Source organism: Macrosteles quadrilineatus, unplaced genomic scaffold (genome assembly GCF_028750875.1).
Source record: "Macrosteles quadrilineatus isolate MER2022 unplaced genomic scaffold, UCM_ALF_1.0 Scaffold_6__1_contigs__length_79288215, whole genome shotgun sequence".
NCBI classification, from domain to species: domain Eukaryota; kingdom Metazoa; phylum Arthropoda; class Insecta; order Hemiptera; family Cicadellidae; genus Macrosteles; species Macrosteles quadrilineatus.
This window is the reverse complement of record NW_026542599.1, coordinates 21,385,337-21,405,341: the sequence shown is the minus strand read 5'-3', so window position 1 is coordinate 21,405,341 and position 20,005 is coordinate 21,385,337. Positions and strand designations below refer to the sequence as shown.

General features: G+C 38.4%; 1 protein-coding gene across 1 annotated transcript in view; it reads right to left on the bottom strand.

The window, feature by feature from the left end:
- Nucleotides 1-20,005, bottom strand: part of LOC128996179 (thrombospondin type-1 domain-containing protein 4-like) — a 521,245-nt gene that overhangs the window by 323,448 nt on the left and 177,792 nt on the right. The window contains exon 2 of the mRNA XM_054421318.1: nucleotides 6,228-6,312. Within this exon, the coding sequence (XP_054277293.1) occupies nucleotides 6,228-6,312 (85 nt within the window). The remainder of the gene's footprint in view (nucleotides 1-6,227; nucleotides 6,313-20,005) is intronic.

Sequence of the window (20,005 nt, the reverse complement as noted above, 5' to 3'; positions counted from 1 at the left end):
AGATTTAAATTATAGCAACTGAAATATGTAGCTACAATGCAAGGATCTCATCAATTTACATACAGTTTTATGTTAAATTTGAAGTAAAAACTTCACCAATATTTCTGAATTTTTAATTTTGTTTTTATGTTATTTTTATTTTCTGTTGGGCTTTAATTATACGGGGATTTAACCAGCGCCTCCGTAGCCGTCCGGCCAATGCTGGCAAGCCATGTACTCACCTTTCTTTTGTACACCGGGACACTGCTCTCCTCATACTGCGGGATTTGTGACGGAAGATTGCGATATCAGTTATGGGTGATAGAACGTGGGTTACTTAATATTTTTAATGTAGGTAACTAACAATTCTATTGATACTTATATCATCGTACCTACTTATAATGTGTCGGAACGGAAAATTTGCTATTTAAAGTTAATATACATAGCATCTTTACTACTTTCACGTTTTTGGGTAGGCTGCTTCAACTCTGTGTCGAAACTACTGCAGCCACATGCACAAACAACCAATGTATTCAATCAGTTAAAAAGCTGTACGTAAATTTGATCGATCAATGTGTTTTTTTATTCCAAATGTTTAGTATGTTTCTTGCCATTAATGGCTTTTTAATCAACAGTTATTACTTAGTATTAAAATTCAAAATGTATAATTTATTTTATGCACAAATTCGAGCTACCGATTTTACTTCTACATTATAAGGAGCTTTACTGCAGGACTCATCCAAATATATCATTGCGTATCAAAAAGAAAACTATTGCTGAAAGTCGTGTGCATTCCGTTATATTAAAAAATTATCGGTGTAGCCAAATGCTTTTGGAGCTCACCTCCAAATCAAAGGCCGAAACAAACATCAAATCTAAACGAGACTGAATCAGGACCCTGACACCATTTGTCATACGGCTATCGAATATATGCAGTGTAAAAAATTGTTACAAACAATTTTTCTTTTAACAAAGGATTGACTGTTGATCATCACGTCAGGATTTTAACAGTTTTCTTATTTTAAAACACTTAAACAATGCCAATGGCGTAAAATAGAGCAAATAAATGTGGTATTTGAATATTTATATTCTTCTGGAAACAGCAAAGCAGTGCTTAGCCACATTATGCTAACAGTTTGGAGTGTAAAGCAGTGCACAGACAAATCCAGATCCTCCAGTGGAGCGTGAAGCTGCATAAATATCTGCTCCTGCTGCTTACACAAACAAACCTTGGACCCGTTAACTGGAGAAGTTGTTTTATGGGAACATCTCTTGCTTATCCTGTAACTGAAAACCAAGCAAGGAAACTTTCTCGGTGTAATTTATTACATATGGAATTTGTAAATGAAGTAATTCAGGAGGGGAAGTTCTACCATCTAGAAAGAGATTTAAAATCTGCCAATTGCGATTATCACCCAAACTAGCCGTAGCTCCAACTATTAGCCTAATAAAAAGATATCCCTGCCACAGCAAACCTGCAGACCAAGCATCTCCATACCGGGTTGGATTTTCACTAAAATATTACCTTAAAATTGTAAAATATAATACCTACTAAAATATTAATCATTTTAACGAATACTTATGTTGGCTGCTTAAGGTAAGAGAATAATGTGTGTTTCATATTGAAATTTTAATAACTTTAGTACTTTTGCCAAAATTGAACACATTTTATTCATAAACAAGTAATAAAACATTTACTTATTCACCATAAGAAAATCGCAAGAATTTCATATTTACAGTTTTTTGAACATTCATCCGTAAACACTTATTGTACAATAAGGAATCAATGTTTTAGATTAATTGTTCCTTTACTAAATTTGTTTAAAGAATTGCAAAGATTTATGTTTTTCTAAAAAGAAAAATGGGAAAACTCAATTTTCCACACCATGCACTCCCATCAGAACTCCTCTCATACTCCGATCATACTGGTTTGTGAACTCGTTCAAAGTAATGTATGTTTACGCCACACTACACTGTTTTGACGAACTTCCCATGCAAGGATTTAGTCCAGAAAACAGCTATTTGCCGCCAGCTTAATCAAATGGGGTTTAATTGCGTACTACTATACTGTAATGAGTTTTACCGGACACCAATCAGCTGATTATACTGTATTTGGGTGGCAATGAGTAGTTATAAACAAAAACATAACCTCTCTCAGAGGTTATGACTAGTGATTTTTAGTCCTTTAGTTGGCGGTAATATATAAGGATTTGTACAGATTTAGTAGTATGGCGTAAACCATCGTACGTCACTCGCCCAAAATGTGACTCGACTTCGTCTCGCACGGGAACGACCACACTCGTCCGGCAAACACTTATTTTGAGGACTAGTAACGTAATATTACACGTTTTCACAAAATTCCATCAAAATCCTAATTGAATTTTTACGTATGGTTTTTTTGGCCTCTGGGGACCACAAAATGAAAAACTAAATCACTCCTGAGTCTAGGTATTACTATGATACCTAGTTAAAAGCTTATTTCCTGTATGGGACATTTACTGATAAAACTATCGGTTTGACAAACAAGAACTAAGAAAACTCTCAACTAAATACCATTAAACATTACTTTATGATATCTTAAATTGTGCACGTTGGTCCAACTTGACTTAACTCAATACAGTAGTTAAATCCACTTTACATTACATTACTCCTTTACTAATGTAAAGGAAAAAGAAATAAAATATAAATATAACCAAACCCAACTGTAACTAATAGGGGTTTATCACCTTTTTACTGGACAAACTACAACTATTTTTGACTCAAACTATCCATTCAGATAGACCATATCTCAAGATTGGAGCTGGAAATGCAAACATAATTTACAATTGGTTTACTCACCCCAGAGCGTTGTTGGAAAAGTCAATAACGGTTGAAATGTTGAATAGGGAATGTTCAATTTGTTTAGCTGAGATGGAAAAATACTTGAGGTTGGTGCATAAAGAACAATTTTCGTATTTAATTATTAACATTTCAATCGTATTATTCATCATGTTATACATTTACTTGGCCAAACGAATCCAGTTTAAGGGCTTAGGAAAACAGAAATATTTTTACTTTGTCAATGAAGATGATAACCATATATTTTATAACATTTATATTTTATATCACAGTATTACATAGGATGGAAATGGTTTATTAAGGTATAAAATTAAACGCCCCCATCGTTAGGTATTAGTCATAATTATTTAGGTTAAGAAGTTATTGGATGTTGTGTATTAGGTTAGACCGTTTATTTACTTCCAGTTATTTCAATAAACATTATAAGTAATGCAAGTATTTAACCTAAATTCCACTTTCATGACAAGTACCTTGTATGTTTTTTATCAAGTTTATTTTATCTTTGATACAGACTAGTTTACTTGAAACAACTGTTTTGTTCTGAGTGGTTAATTCATCCTGAGGTCCAAAATTGTCAGAAAACGCAGTCTCTTATACAAGTGCATGCAAATACATTTGCTATTTAAATAAATCCGGGGAAATCTCAATACAAAATAAATCATTTTTAAACATGTAATTATTTTTCAATCTCAACTATAGTTAGTTTTATTTGTTTGTTTTAGGCCTACTAATTTCAAAAACATAATTTTAGATATAATTTTAATAATACATAAATAGCACTGTAAAAGAAATAGAGTAAAAAGAGGAATGGTGCGAAAGTAAATGTTTTCCTTCACCTGTATCAAGACGCAGTACAAACATCGTACTCTGATAGCTCGTACACGTCACAGATAATGTAAAGGTTTATCTAAATCGGGGTTCAAAGACCCCAGTAAACTGTTTGTAAATATCACCGTCTTCGTGTGTGAAAGTAGGCTACGTAGCATTTAGTATGTGATATATTATAATCTTCTATAAGTATAAAAGAGGATGTTTGTGTATATATTTGTTTGGCAGTGATAAACTCAGACACCGCTGAACCGATTGCCACGAAACTTGGTACATACGTGAAGAATGTCATAGAATAGGTTTATACACCATCAATTTCGTGATCCGTCCAATCGGCTCCGCCCCAGTGGCTCTGGAGTTTCCCATGTTAACCTTATGAGAAATAGAATTAATGAATCTTAACAGCTGTTTCAGTTAAACAAGTTGGTTCTGTTCTATGATGTTCAATAGCATTAAAGTTACAAGGATTACTAACAGGGTGCAGCACTATTATTTCTTTTGCATTTATGACAACAGCTAATTTGCAACCAAAAGGTGAGTGAGCGTAGCGAACGAACTTCAACCTGGAGGCGAGTTAGCGTAGCGAACGAGCTAACCTGAAGGCAAGTGAGCGCAGCGAACGAGCTCCAACCTAAAGGTGAGTGATCGTAGCGAACAAGCTCCAACCTAAAGGTGAGTGAGCGTAGCGAACGAACTTCAACCAGGACGTGATTGAGCCATGCGAACGAGATCATCTTGAAAATTAAGAAGTTAAACGGGGCAAAGCCCGCGGGTTACAGCTAGAGGTCTCTATCCTAACACAGTAAAATATGGCTAAGGCAAGACAACGTCTGCCGGGTTCAGCTAGTGTGTCTTGAAAAGTCGTTATTTAGGAGTTTATCAAATCCAACAGATAGGTGATCGATATGACCAATTTCACAATTTTATTAGCACAAGCATATTTCAATTGGTACCTATTGCCCTGAAACTTGAACTAGCACAATAGCTTCATAGATGAACGTGTTTCTTTCTTACCTCGAGGGGTTGATAACTTACGAGTATATATTAATATTTTAATGTGGCTTGTAATTCATAACGAGGTTTCCAAAGTAACCCTCAATGAGTTAACCCTTGTTGGATTGAACATTGAGAAAGCTATATGGAAGGCTTACCATTTTTACAGTTTTATAATACTACAAATTAACATAGGCTGGCGTTTTGGTGAATCTTAACCTAAATATAAGCAAAATTAAGGATATTTACTTCGTCATAGCGTTCTGTAAGTAAGACTTTTCACTGAATTTTCTTTGCGGCTTTCAGAGGACATAGATTAAAAATATTATTTATTACGTATTCATTGTATTTTGTCACCTGATAATACGGTTGTAGTTAAACGTGACGTTAATAATCACGCTGAAGAAATAATCAGAGTAAATAGCCAATGAAACTAGGTAAATGGCCTATACTAAACGAATAATATAGTTTTTAGTTTTCCTAATTACATATAGCTTAACATGTAAATTTTATTTCCTATATTTCAAGTTCTAAGTATTTAGGACTAATTTTACAATGAACCCTAGTAATGTTGATTTTTAGAGTTGCTTTATTGTGTATTATTTTTTTGATGTACTTTGAAATCGGTGATTATACTATAATACTATTGATTTTTGAAAATGCTCTTCATCACTATTTTTTCGCCAATATGTTTTCCTGATCAAACTTTCAAAAATAAAGTTAAAAACCTATTTAATTAGCAACTAAAGGGAAATTGCTTAACAGTGTTTTAGACTACTGCAATGAACAAATTTTGAAGAATGGACACACTTTTTAGAACACAAGAAAGGAGTTAGTGATAAATCGGGTCCGGCAGCCAGGTTTACGTCTGCTGTCGTTGGTTAACTTTGTTACTGAAGCAGAATAATAGTTTTTGTCTACTAAGCTAGTGTTGAATTTATTTATGTCTGAATTTCGCATAATTTCTCCATTATTTCGCCGTCATTTACAGTTAGTTATAGCGATATTTTAACTAGAATGTGAAGTAAAGAAACATATCTTATTGTTTGTGTAACAACTAGTCTAGTTCATGTTTAAACTACTAGGAACCTTTATTCTACTATACCGGAAGGTTTATTTTTATTTATCTCGTATATTTTTCACTGAAATTGCTATTTTCCCATTTTTTCACAGCGCAAACCCTACTCTTGTTATAATCCATGTTCAAGCTGTTGGTAAATAACGTCATAATTATTGACATAACAATTATTGCATCGAGGTCTAGGATTGAAGTCGCTTGAATCCGAAGCGTTTTGTTGTATGTTGTGAGAGGTTATATACAGTGTGTAAATTAATTCTTGAAACAAATCTGTATTTTTTTAATCAAAATATATAATATTCAGTTTGTGGCGTTGATTGTTAAGATAGGTACCGTAATATTTACATCAAAAATATTTTTTAACCTCCGTAACATGGTGAGGGTTAGGGGATGACTTATTTTTTCAAGTATCAACCTCTATTTAGTGACCCCTCATTTTGAAGGAATTGTCAAAAGATTAAAACAAATTAAATTAAATTATTATAAATATTATTAAAGGCTGCCGACTAACCTCTGAAGGGTATGGCGTGATAGAAGGTGTAGACACCGTGGTCTGAGGGGATCCAAGATGGAACAGGTTCAAAACCAGCACCAGTCTGAAACAATTAATACGATTTTAGTTTACAATTTAAAAGAATGTTAAATTTTTGTACAACATGTAATACTTTACAACACAATTTTATCAAAGATATTGTAATTTTTACCCAAGTATGACAATAAAAAGCAGTCACTAAGGCACTAGTGACGAGATATATTTCTTTATAACATATTATTAAAGTGTTTGAAAGAAATATCGTGAATTAAATTACAAACATGAGTACCCGATTTTTTTAAATAACACAAACAAAGGAAAACCTTTTTATGAAACCATTTACATTTTTCGGAAATGAAGGTAAATGCAAATCGAGATTACTAAAGGAAATGTAATATTCATTAGCATTTAATCCTCTTTAGTTCATTTTAAAACAATCATGTATTTGACTAAATGCTATTATAAGCCTACCAAAGTGTGGAGTTTTTATAACAGATTTAATTTTATTACACATGTTATATGAACATTACATATTAAAATTATTTAAAAAAGAATTAATTTAAATGCTATGTACCTTTTTAAAATAAAATATGTACGTTACATGTCATAAATGAATGGATGTGAACAATGTGGTTTTTTCCGCTATTGTTTATTTTTTGTTTCTACATCGCCTTTCTGTCGAGTAAGTGTTTCACGGACACTAAATACATGCAAATAACGTTCATAAAATATAAATATTTTCTCTGAAAAGAATCATATATACAAGTTTGACGAGGGACATAAAATTAACATTTGCTTTATTAAAGTAACACCTCGCTGTTTCATACAAGCGAACAAAACGAACGAGACACACAATTAGGCAACTAAAATATTTAAATGTATAATTGCTCAGTTTTCTAGTGTTTTTATTTGTACATATAAAATGTATAGTGTAAATAAATTTCCTCCCGTGCGATGCCGGGTTAGAATAGCACCGCAGCCTTCCCGGGCTTGTCGTAAGAGGCGACTAAAAGGGAGACCGACGTTCTCACTGGGAGTCCCTGGGAGTGCCTGTGTTGTGTTTGCAGGGGTTGATGTGTGCTCTGCACTGCCGATGGGTATTCTTAGTGGGTCGTGAGAAGCCAGCCACTTCGGTCCTTGGTCAGGGAGTGCGGCATGGATGTAGAGGTCGGGCTCTGCATTGCGACGGGCGACCCCCGGCACGTTAGGTATCCGGTGCTGGGCAAACGGAGGTCAGGCCCCGGGGAACTGGGGTAGGGTTTTTGTCCCCGAGGGTAAACCCGTTCCTGACTGATTCCGGGCCGCTCCTTGCCGCACGATGCGCTGGAATAAACACGATGGCTTTAAATAAAACCCCTCAAAACACATTTTTGATCAAGAGCTCAAATGAGCCAGGAAAGACGTTGGAAGTGGAGCGGAACGCTTTTGTCCGTAGCTCCAAGGTGCAGCGGTCGCCACCACCGAAAAACGTGAGGACATCTCCCCCACCTGCCACCTTCAAATGCACTAAGGAGTTCCCCCGTTTAGGAGCTCCTTCGGCAAGTGGAGCTGGGAACGGTGCGGAAAACGCCGGAGATGCAGGTGTCGAGCTGGTGTTGCCAGCAACTCTACCCCACTCTGCCAGTTCTGCTGTAGGGATGCCGGAGGAGCCATTCACAGCACTATTGGTGTCGGAAGGCTCTGAGATGGTGCTTCTGCGTCAGGAATATCTTGACGCAGAGAGTGACATTGAAACCCGGCTCCAAGACATGGAAGCTACGATCAAGGCTATGCTGGACACCTTCCGGACCCAGAAAGCCGTAAATCAAGTGGTCAAAAACGGCATGGCCAAACTGGAGGATGACCTTGGCTTCGTTTTTGCCTGCCGGGTGGTGAGTAAGGCAGCCATGGAGAAGATTGCTGAGAAGGTTGTGTCTCTGTCTGACGAAAGAACACTGCCTTCTAAGAAACGTAAAAGGCCTTCCACATCGGACAGTCCTCAAAAAAGAGAAGAAGGCGTCCAGACCAAAAGGACCACGGTAAAAGCCAAGGGGACTCAGACTGACCTATTGTCTGCTGTGCCCAGATCCTTTTCGGACATTGCTGCAGCTCCTGTAAAGAACCAACAGCCACAGCTACCTACGACCCCCCTTCAGGGAAGTTCCCGAAAGGGGTCAGTCGTAGAGACACCTGGGGCTGCGTGGGAAAAACACCGTTCCAGAAAGGAGAAGAGGCAGTTGAGGCGGGCGGAGGTCGCCTCTATAAAGAATGTGGCAGTAAAGGCTCAGCCGACCGGCGTGGCCCAAACTGGGCCCGGCTCGGTCTCTGCTCCGAAAAAGTCCCGGCCAAAAAAGCCCAGGACGGAGGCAATCCTGGTCAAGCCCTCAGGGGGGAGATCTTTCGCCGAGGTCTTGGGTGCAATTAAGGCCAAGGCTAAGCCAGAACAGACCGAAACGGTTGTATGGTCGATTAGACAAACCCGGGACGGGGACGTTCTCCTTGAACTGGGTAAGTCGAAAGACAAAGCAGCCTTTACTTCGGAACTGAAGGCAGCTGTTGAAGGCCAGGGCACCGTCCGTGCTCTTGAACCAAAGACATCAGTTCGAGACATTGATTGTGTGTCGACGGAGGTTGATGTTGTTGAGGCCCTGAAGAAAGCTGTCCCCGAGCTTGGCGGGCAATCGGCTTTCCTTAAGGTGTGGCTCACAAAACCGAACATGAGTCAGCAGCGGATGGCGGTCGCCGAAATGGCAGCCGCACATGCCACGAAGGTGCTGGGACTCCAGCATCTGAGAGTCGGCTGGGTCAACTGCAGGCCCAGACGGAGAGTGGAAGTGAAGAGGTGTTTTAAATGCCTCTGTTTCGGCCATTCCTCCCGAAACTGCAAGGGACCCGACCGAAGCAAGAACTGCCTTCGGTGCGGGGAGGTCGGTCACGTCCGTAAGGACTGCCAAGTCGAGTCCTGTTTCCTTTGCAAAGAAAATGGGCTCGCTGACAAACACTTGAAGCATATAGCTGGGTCTGGACAGTGTAGTGTATTCAAATCTGCACTACAGCAAGCGAAAGTCCTTTCACGAAGATAAGAATCCTTCAGTGCAATCTTGAGCGATCCAGGTCGGCTGACGCACTTCTATGTCAGCTTGCCCTAGAACACGATGTCGACGCGCTCTTAGTCAGCGAACAGTACCAGTACCGTGATAGGGACCCATCTTTTTGGTTCCCTGATAGTCTTGGTACTGCTGCATTCTGGGCGCGTAATGCAGCGAAAGTACAAGTACGGGGTCACGCGAAGGGCCGAGGTTTCGTTTGGGTTCGGTGCCGGGATGTCACTTTCTTTAGTGTCTACCTCACTCCCAACGAGGCCATCCGTGAATTTCGTGAGAAGATAGACCGCCTGGAAGAGAGCGTGCGCAATACCACAGGACAAATCGTCGTGGGTGGGGATTTTAATGCTAGGGCTGTCGAGTGGGGAATGACCCTCACCAATTCCCGGGGCAAGTACATTCTGGACTTTGCTGCCAGAGCCGGACTCGTTGTCGTCAACGAGGGAAACACGCCAACCTTCCGGCGCCCTGGGATGCGGGGAACGATCCCAGACATAACCCTGGCATCTGAGTCCCTTTTACCAAGGATCAGAGCCTGGAGAGTCCTGGAGGATTACACGGGCAGTGACCACCAATACATTATTTTTGATGTCCTGGATGGTCATCAGAGGCAAGTAGCCACGTTTCGTCAAGTACCCGTACGATGGAATATTAAAAAATTGGACGTGGCAAAATTCAATGAAGCCATCTTACGAGGAACACCGGTGGTTCCCCCCGCAACTAGCGTGGCTCACGCAGAGGTGTTAGTTACATCCATGATGGGACTAATCGTCTCGGCTTGCGATGAGTCTATGGCTCGCAGGAGATCCCGGTGCAATAAGCGAGCTGTGTACTGGTGGAATGCCGAGATTGCGGAATTGCTTCGGTCAGCATTGAGAGCCAGAAGACTTGCTACCAGGGCCAGAGAACCTGTAGACAGACGTCGTAAGTCAGATGCTTACAGAGTGGCTAGGAGGTTTCTTCGTCGAGCCATCAACCGGAGTAAACGCAGTTGCTGGGAGACATTAAGGGACGATATCGATTCCAATCCGTGGGGCTTGGGTTACAAACTTGTAACTAAGAAACTTGGCACCCGCTCTCCACCTTCCGTCATGGATGGGGCCACTATGGAGAGGATAGTCGAGTCCCTTTTCCCGGCTCACACGTTGCGCCCACTGCGGAATTTCGGAAGGGTGGATGACGTACCACTTTTCAGTCTTGGAGAGGTGGAGGCGGCCGTCCTATCCCTGAAGAACAATAAGGCTCCTGGACCCGATGGGGTACCCGGCGAAGTCCTCAAAAAGGTTTTGACTACTGACCCCTTGATCCTTCTGCGCATGTACAACGCCTGCCTAGTCGAAGGAGTTTTCCCCTCGTGCTGGAAAACAGCTAGGCTTGTGCTTGTTGGGAAGGGGAAGGGAGACCCAGACCTGCCATCCTCTTACAGACCTCTGTGTATGTTGGATACGGCTGGCAAAGTCCTCGAGAAGTTGATCCGTTCCCGACTGAATTCAGCCGTGGTCGCTGCGGGGGACCTGTCCCCTCGCCAGTATGGATTCAGGGTGGGGCGATCTACGGTTGATGCTGTTGAAGAGGTGAAGCAAGCCGTGATGAGAGCTGAGGATTTTAACCACTACTCTCGAAGGGTTTATTGTGCTGCTCGTAACTCTCGATGTGCGAAACGCATTTAATTCGACGAGGTGGTGCGATATGCTGGATGCTCTGGAGAACACCTTCCACGTCCCGGCATACCTGATGCGTATTATAGAGGATTATCTCCGGTTCCACCTCCTCATGCATGACACTATAGAGGGCCCACGGACGATGAGTGTCACTTCCGGTGCTGCCCAAGGTTCCATACTCGGCCCGGACCTCTGGAATGTCGCGTATGACAGCCTCCTGAGGTCTGAAATGTCTGAGGAAACTGTTTTGGTTGGGTACGCGGACGACGTTGCAGTTTTGATAGCTGCACGTAGCGTTGAGCTGGCTCAGCTAAAGCTGAACCGAGTTATGCGTAGGCCTACTATAAACGCATGGATGACAGACCACGGTCTCTCGCTTGCTTTGAGAAAAACTGAGATCGTGATATTAACAAAAAACGGATTGACACCATCGTGCCGTTGAGGGTAGGGGCCGTCGAAGTCCAGACCGTTCGTTCTGCCAAGTACCTTGGGATTATGGTGGACAGCAAGCTTAGCTGGCGGGATCAGATCTTCCGTACGGCGGACAAGGCCGCTAGGGTGGTCTCCTCTCTTAGCCGGTTGATGGCCAATGTCGGAGGGCCTCGGTCCAGCCGTAGAAGGTTGTTAATGTCTTCTGTACAGTCCGTACTCTTGTACGGTGCTGAGGTGTGGGCAGACGCTCTAAATAATGAGGTATATAGGATAGGGCTCGCCCGAGTGCAGCGTCAGGCAGCACTAAGAGTTGCATCCGCCTACCGAACAGTGTCCGAACCCGCCGTCCTGGTGGTTGCTGGAGTCATCCCCGTCAAACTTTTGGCGGCGGAGAGAAAAGCAATTTATCAGCGCCGTGGGGAGGACCAGGTATGAACAGAGGAACGCACCCGCACCTACCAGCTGTGGCAGGAGAGCTGGGAACAGTAGACTCGGGGACGCTGGACCAGGCGACTGATAAAGCAAGTCCAACCTTGGGTTAATCGGCGGTGCGGAGAGGTGGACTTCTACCTCACCCAATTTCTGATGGGTCACGGCTTTTTCAGCTCGTACCTGTTCAGGATGGGCAAAGCCGTGTCACCTGATTGCATATACTGCCCAGGCATTCCCGATGACGTGGAACATACCTTTTTCCACTGCCAGCGTTGGGAAAGGCCCCGCTTGGAGGCTCAACAGTTAGTAGGACTGCTGTCGGTGGACACGGTCATACCGATGATGACGGAGGGTGAGGACAATTGGACCTGTGTGTCACATTACGTCCAGGGTATTCTCCGCGCCAAGAAGCTCGACCTTGACCGGGATGCGGTGTAGGTCATCAAGTATCCAAATGCCAAAAACTGTGAAAGCCCTGAGGGCTTAAGTAACATGTTGGCCTGACTTGAAGTAATGTGACAAACAATTCCAGGTCTGTGTCCAACAGAGTAGAGGGGGTTTTTTAGTGAGTAGTCTGTGATAGATTCAGGAGTCTTACACTACAGGCTGGCTACCTGTGTGCGTAAAAGCATTTTCCCTCCTCTCCCTAAAAAAGGAAAAAAAAAAAAAAAAAAAAAAAAAAAAAACTTTCGTGTAAATAGAATTACTAAAGAAATATGGTTAAATGCAAAAATAGCTTCTTGATCAGCAACGTACGTGTTTTTAAATTACCTGAAAGTAAAAAGAATATGATAAATAGCATTATTGTAATCATTAATGTACACTTAATATGTATACAGCATAATATGCTGTTGACCCACAAGGTGGCAATTACATATAAAATATGGTAAGTGGTCATCGATTTCGAATGAACACTCCAATCATCATTAGACCCAATAGGCTAAGTGACTGTACTTTTCTTAACTTAAAACCTTTTGATTTGAAACATTTCTTAATTTAATTTATTCTGTATCACGTAAAGTAGCAAAAACCCACAAAAGAAAATTAATCAAAAACATATACTTTTACAGCTTCAATCAACAGATTCACAAATCCTTTGGTAGTGTAGCTAACACACACGTCACAACACACATAAGATCTTAAACAGGTATGAATTCCAAAATGGTTTAGTTATTCATGAGCAGAAACGGTTTGTGTTGCTGAGTGGAAGCTGTACGAAGCTCTAAACCGTGTTTGTGTTTGTTTACTTTCGAGCTGTAAATGTACAAGAGATGCAAGGCATTCGCTGTGATTCACAACAAGCATTTTGTCAGGACACTTGATTCATTTCGCTTTTAATAATTCCTATTGAAGCATCTACCATCATTTTATGGCTAATACGTTATTTATGTTGCGATCTGGGCTTATAAGCTTTGAGGGCTCCAAGAGTTGTTTTATTATTTATTTGTGCATTTCATCTTGTTTAAAAATCTAAATCAAAATTGTCCTTTAAATATTTTTTTCCTACACTATGATGTATTTAGCTGTTTTATATACGTTAAATGGGGGCTGAAAGTTTTGCTGGACATGCGAGCTGTCATCGACATTTAGGGACCAAGCAGGTTTTTACATCCCTAGGGACGCAAAATCAGCTGCCCGCTTACTTTCGTAAAACATGAGTGCATATTAAATACACAATTAGTATCCATATCGTGCATTGCAATATAAATAATTTTATTGACACTGCTGCCTAGCAACTATTTATTACTATTTCTTTCTGATTACTCCAATTATTACATAACCTCATTTTTGGCCCTAGGTACGAAATATACTATTGTGAGCACGTAGACCGTAAAGGTACGTGGAATAAAGGAAAGTAGCAAGTATTTTTTGTGGTACTAGACTGCATCTTTTCCAGGTTTAGTAGAAATTATCATCAAAATATTCATGCACAGCACAGTGTGTAAAATATCCATAATAAACTACAATTATCATAGTTGTCAACTCTTTTCTTTTCTTTCAGATAGTTTTAAAGAGATTTCCTACATTATGAATAACATATAAGTGGTTCCTGATAAGTGGTTTGTAACCTTGATTATTATTTTGCAAAATAATGACACTGTTGTGTAAACGGGTTTCCTATACCATTTCTTTGGCGAATTTTCAACGTAAATTTAGTTTAAAACTTTTTTGACGCCTATTTTATTGTAACTATAAAATAATACCAATACAAGTTTAATACAAGCCTTCACAAGTTTTTTTGTGAGGAATAGGTATGTACTGACATCAGTGGAACGTGTCAAAGAAAATGTATATGCGTTTCCCAACTCAAAACTATTGAAACTTAGAGCTTAAAACAAAATTCACCTCCCTATTTGCAATTTATTGATTTAATTTGACTGGACATGAGTAATTAGGAGGATTTGCAACCTAAATAAATAAATAACAAATTATACCAGACTACTTTCCTCACTAAAACGTTTATTTGCTCCAAAATATTTATTTGTGAGGTTTCCAATGTTATTAAAACAAATTCTTATGTAGGCCTACAACACCATAAACACTGAAAAGGTAACGAACAATCAATTTCCTCAAAATCTAACTTTAAAAATCCTACTTTTAATTGTTAATCAATTCAACCTGTTTTACAAAATTGTTTATTAAAGATTTTACCGTTCATTCCAAACCTCCAACTCTTAGAGAATCATTAGTGAACTATTCCAAAAGCGGTTTCGATTCCTTAACCAAACGGTCATTAACCAGAATTCACCTCGATTCTGCCCTACTAATGGCCACCGCTCGGCTGCATTCATACTGGAGAATGGCTGACTGGCTTCTAGATTTCCAATTTGAGAGGAAAATTTCAAAACTAAATGAGTAAAATCTTCGGTCGAATGTATGAATTTGATCAAGTGAAAACAATTAGATTTTTTTTTAGTATTTAATTCAAGATACACTATAAGTCGTGTAAAAAAACCCTGACATAGGGGGTTATCAGTGTTAACTTCACTTTTTTCCCATTGGGTACATGCTTCACCATTATGTCCTACGCAAAACGATAAACTTCATTGAATACTTAATCCACACTACCTTTTTTAACACCTGTATCTAGTTAAGTCTTTTACTAAACCTATTGTTCAACTTAAAAATTTAGCTTTAACTTATATGATAAAATTAAACCATATCATACGTTTAATGAATTGACGTGGAAAGGATATCTAGGGTGGTTGTGAAAAAAAATGTTAAACTTAATTCGATGATATAATACCCGAAAATGTTAAGACTATATAAATATTCTCCAAAGTAAAAATTTTATAAACTCTGGTAGGCCTAATTTTATGTTACTAAAAATCTTATTTAAAGTCGGGCTTGATTCCAGATTTATAAAATCTCGGTTTTTTGTAAGAGGTGACAAAAAGTCACTCTTTAGGATTTATGTAAGAAGACTGTGGGGTAGGGGGGGGGGGAAAGAGTTCAATCATGTTCCTTAACTTTCAACCAGAAAACATACCTTCACTTTAAAAATACATTCTTCACCAACAATGTTTTCACTCCCTTTGAACACAAATCGAAAACATACAATCACTCCTTTATAAATTGTAATGAGATACTATTGAGATTAATAATAGCTTACCAACTAGTCATTTTAATAATTTGATAGTATGTTTGCAACCTCTTTCATACTTGAAGTGAATCTCAAAAGTTGGAATTTAACGCGACCAGGTTCCGATATAGATTTCCGATTAATTAAGAATCATTGATTTATCTTGGTCACTAACACCTGGGGTTAGGCCGGGTAACAAATGGTCCAAGTCCCTATATCTCAGACAAGACCTAAACAAAAACTCACCATTTATCATCTTTGTCATACGATGTTTTGTCGTAGGTATTCGACTGGATGTATTGTCTTTTAATTTGTAAAAAATAAATGTTAAACAATAGTGTTTTATGACGATCTTTAAGTTTACGCAGTGGGGTTGTTCGTTGTCTCTGTAAAATTCTATATGAAATTACGTTTTCCCGTTAATATGGATTGCTATGATTTTCTGGAATAAATTAAGCTTAACAAAATTAGAGAGGGTACAACAAATAAATACATTAAACATGAAAACATTAATTCAATTTACATTTGATGTTAAAAATAATTCGTTTATAATAAACTATTCTTGCATAAACCTTGTTTTGATATTTTGTTAAAATTAAAACAGCTGATTACTTTGAGGATTAAGTTTTAGTAGGAGAGAGCCAAGCTAAATAATTTAGCCCAGTCAATAAATGTTTTTTATCGCAACTAAATGGTGGAAAGCTGGATTTTGTATATGTGATAGAACCACATGAGAGGTGTATTTTCCCAAAAGTCCCCACTTCTACCCCTTGAGCTTTCCCCCCCACCCCCCTCCAAACCTAGAAATTGCAGTGTTTTACTTAATTGATCATAAGTCGAATACTATGTAAGCTATCGAGCTGCGATTTGTTTTGTTTTGTTTCTGATTAGTTGTCCTACAACTTTTGTATCTATAACATTTTTCTAAAACCAATACTTAGGGAGATATAAAATTTAAACTTCGGTAAAAGCTTTGTTTCAGAGTGCAACATTTTGTTTTTATCTATGTATACTTTTAATTAGAAATAATACGCAAATATGGTTTGAACAAAAGTTTTAGTACGTTTTTCAAGGTTTACAAATATATAATTGGTTAGTCATCTAGGTGACCGGGTGAAGAGCTGGGCGTCGGTAAAGAGAGCGCGTGCGGGCTAGTTGAACACCTCTGCGCTGCGTCATCGCATCTAGCCCAGCCAATAAACGCACAAACTGCCTTTTTTCGTAGCTAAATAATGGAAAGCTGAGTTTGTTATATGTGATGGAACCACTTAAGACATGTATTTTCAAAAAGTTCCCGATTCTCCCCTTGAGCTTTCCCCCCAAATCCCTTCCAGTCGTTCACTTTACTGGACATAATTCAAATTCTACGCATTCCATCGTAGAGAAATTTGATGTGTATTATTTATAATTGGTTTATCTACAACTTTTGTACTAAAGATTTTGTTATAAAACCATATCCAAAGAAAAATAACATTTTAACTTTTTTTTTATAATGTTTATGTTTTAGAGTACACAAATTTGTTTTACCCTCTATATATTTTTTCGAAATAAAATACGCAAAATGTGTCAGAAAGAAAATTTTAGTATGTTTCTTAAGGTATATAAATATATATTTGTTTAGTCATCTAAAAAAACTGTTGTAGTGTGGGCGTCGGCAAAGACAGCGCGTGCAGGCTTCTTGAAGTATTCGCGCAGCGCAGCCCCGCCCGTCGATGCATAATAAGGACCGGCACCGCTCAGTTCTCAACGGTTTCATACAAATCCTAAGACTCCCTAATTTTTAGCCTACTTTACCACCAAAACAATCTGTTTCCAATCAAAACCGTGACTAAATGAAGCACCTCGCGGTCAGTAAAAGGTTTTCATCGACCCACTAATCCTTGATACAAACTGAGTCATTGATATGTCCCTCTCTTCACGCTTCCCGCTAGTAAGGGTTAGCTTTCTGCTCTGCCATGAGTTGTAAGCCTGTGTTAAAATAATATCACGAACAACGTAGAAAACTGTTGGTAATATTTATAAGCCATTTTTTATCATAGTAATGAATACAAATTATAACCAGTCAGTGTTAAAACTAACTTTTTTATTAAGTCTATATAGAGGAGATTTTAAAACACTTAATAAGCGCCTTCATCTTTATTAGCGATGTTAAACGTTTGCATAATGTCTACCACAAACCAATTAAGAACTATTATGCTGACTCATTTTTAAGATAACATGAAAACAATCAAATATTAGAGAACAGAACGTCACCAAGATTCACAGTATAGAGTCTCTAAAAATGATTGATCTCGACCACGTATTAGTGCGCCGTAAAGCAGATTCGTAATACATTGATTCCAATTTTTACGAAAAAACCCAATTTGATTTGACACATCTATACAATATGTTAAGAAAGGAATTTGAATAATCTACCTGTATGTATCCCGTAAATAGTCTTGCCTGCATGTATGGGGACACAAATATAGTTTTTTATTTACTTATTGATAACTTTTGGATATATGCCTTATTACATTAATTAATTGGAAAGTAAATAAAATAAAATACGTCTAATAGCCTAACAATTAAAACATAAATTTACCCTTATAATGTTACTCACAATTCTGTAAATATACATAAAAGAAAAGATTAAAGAAAAAAGAAAAGAGAAAAAAAAGATGGTAAGTGGTGGTAGATTTCGATTCGACACTCCAATCATCCTCAGACCGATGGGCGAATTGGGTCATCTCAACACATTGGGTTCAGTATGTTTCTTACGCAGCTTTATGTAATGCAATATTTGTATCCGTGTATATTATTGTCAATAGGTGTAGCCGTTGACAGAAATAATTAAAACAATTATTATTTCAAGAAACGAGTTAAAACTGACAATAAATTCAAGAAATGTACAAATTATTAGGTTTCATATAATTAGTATTTTTTTACTGTTTAGATCTTTACTGACCGCGAGGCGCAGTTCGTTGTTCTAACTTGCGGAACAAAGCGAGTCCCATTGGTGGTAGATAATGGAAAGCACATTGTAATGCAAGGAAGAGCAAAGAGTATGTTTTTAAAGTGATTTTTAAAGTGTTTATTAGGCCTAGAGTTCTATATCTCAATCTATCAAACTTCCATTGGTCACAGATGAAGAAATCAAGTATTACAGGTATTGCAAGTATAACAAGTAAGTAGGTAGAGATTAATTTACCTGAACCAAAACTGGTTATTATAAAGTAAATGATTGGGTTCCATCTAAATAATAATTGTTTTTGCAGTTCACGCTTAAGCTTGGATACAGATTGTTTTGGTAGTTAAGTAAAAAGTACAAAGCCTTAGCATTTGTATACAACCACAACCTTTGAGAACTTAGCGATGTCGGTGCCTACGACGCGATGCATCGACGGGCAGGGCTGCGCTGCGCGGATGCTTTGAAGAAGCCTGCACGCGCTCTCTTTGCTGACGCCCTCACTACATCACTTCGTTCTGTCGAATAACCAAATATAAAAATATATTTATAAACCTTAATAAACATAGGTACTTAAATTTTGTTTCTGACACATTTTGCGTAATTTATCTGGAAAAAATATATAGAGGGCAAAACAAAATTGTGTACTCTAAAACATAAACATAAACAAAAAGTTAAAACGCTATATCTCTTTGGATATAGTTTTATAAGAAAACTTTTAGTACAAAAATTTTGGATAAACTAATTATAAATAATAAAAATCAAATTTCTCTACGATAAAATGCGTAGAATTTAAATTATATCCAGTAAAGTGAATGACTGTAATTTCCAGGTTTGGAAGGGGTTTGGGCGGAAAGCTCAAGGGGAGAATCAGGAACTTTTTGAAAATACATGTCTTAAGTGGTTCCATCACATATAACAAACTCAGCTTTCCATTATTTAGCTACGAAAAAAGGCAGTTTGTGCGTTTATTGGCTGGGCTAGATGCGATGACGCAGCGCAGAGGTGTTCAACTAGCCCGCACGCGTTCTCTTTGCCGACGCCCAGCTCTTCACCCGGTCACCTAGATGACTAACCAATTATATATTTGTAAACCTTGAAAAACGTACTAAAACTTTTTTACAAACCATATTTGCGTATTATTTCTAATTAAAAGTATACATAGATAAAAACAAAATTATGCACTCTGAAACAAAGCTTTTAACGAAGTTTAAATTTTATATCTCCTTAAGTATTGGTTTTAGAAAAATGTTATAAATACAAAAGTTGTAGAACAACTAATCAGAAACAAAACAAAACAAATTGCAGCTCGATAGCTTACATAGTATTCGACTTATGATCAATTAAGTAAAACACTGCAATTTCTAGTTTGGAGGGGAGTGGGGGGGAAAGCTCAAGGGGTAGAAGTGGGGACTTTTGGGAAAATACACCTCTCATGTGGTTCTATCACATATACAAAATCCAGCTTTCCACCATTTAGTTGCGAAAAAGGGTGTTTTATTGCATTCATTGACTGGGCTAATTAGTAAATTATCGTAACTATTTCCCCCAACATAGAGTTATCTTAAGTGTAATCTTTTTTCAATAGCAACAACTGATGTTTTCCCTTTATTCTGCATTTT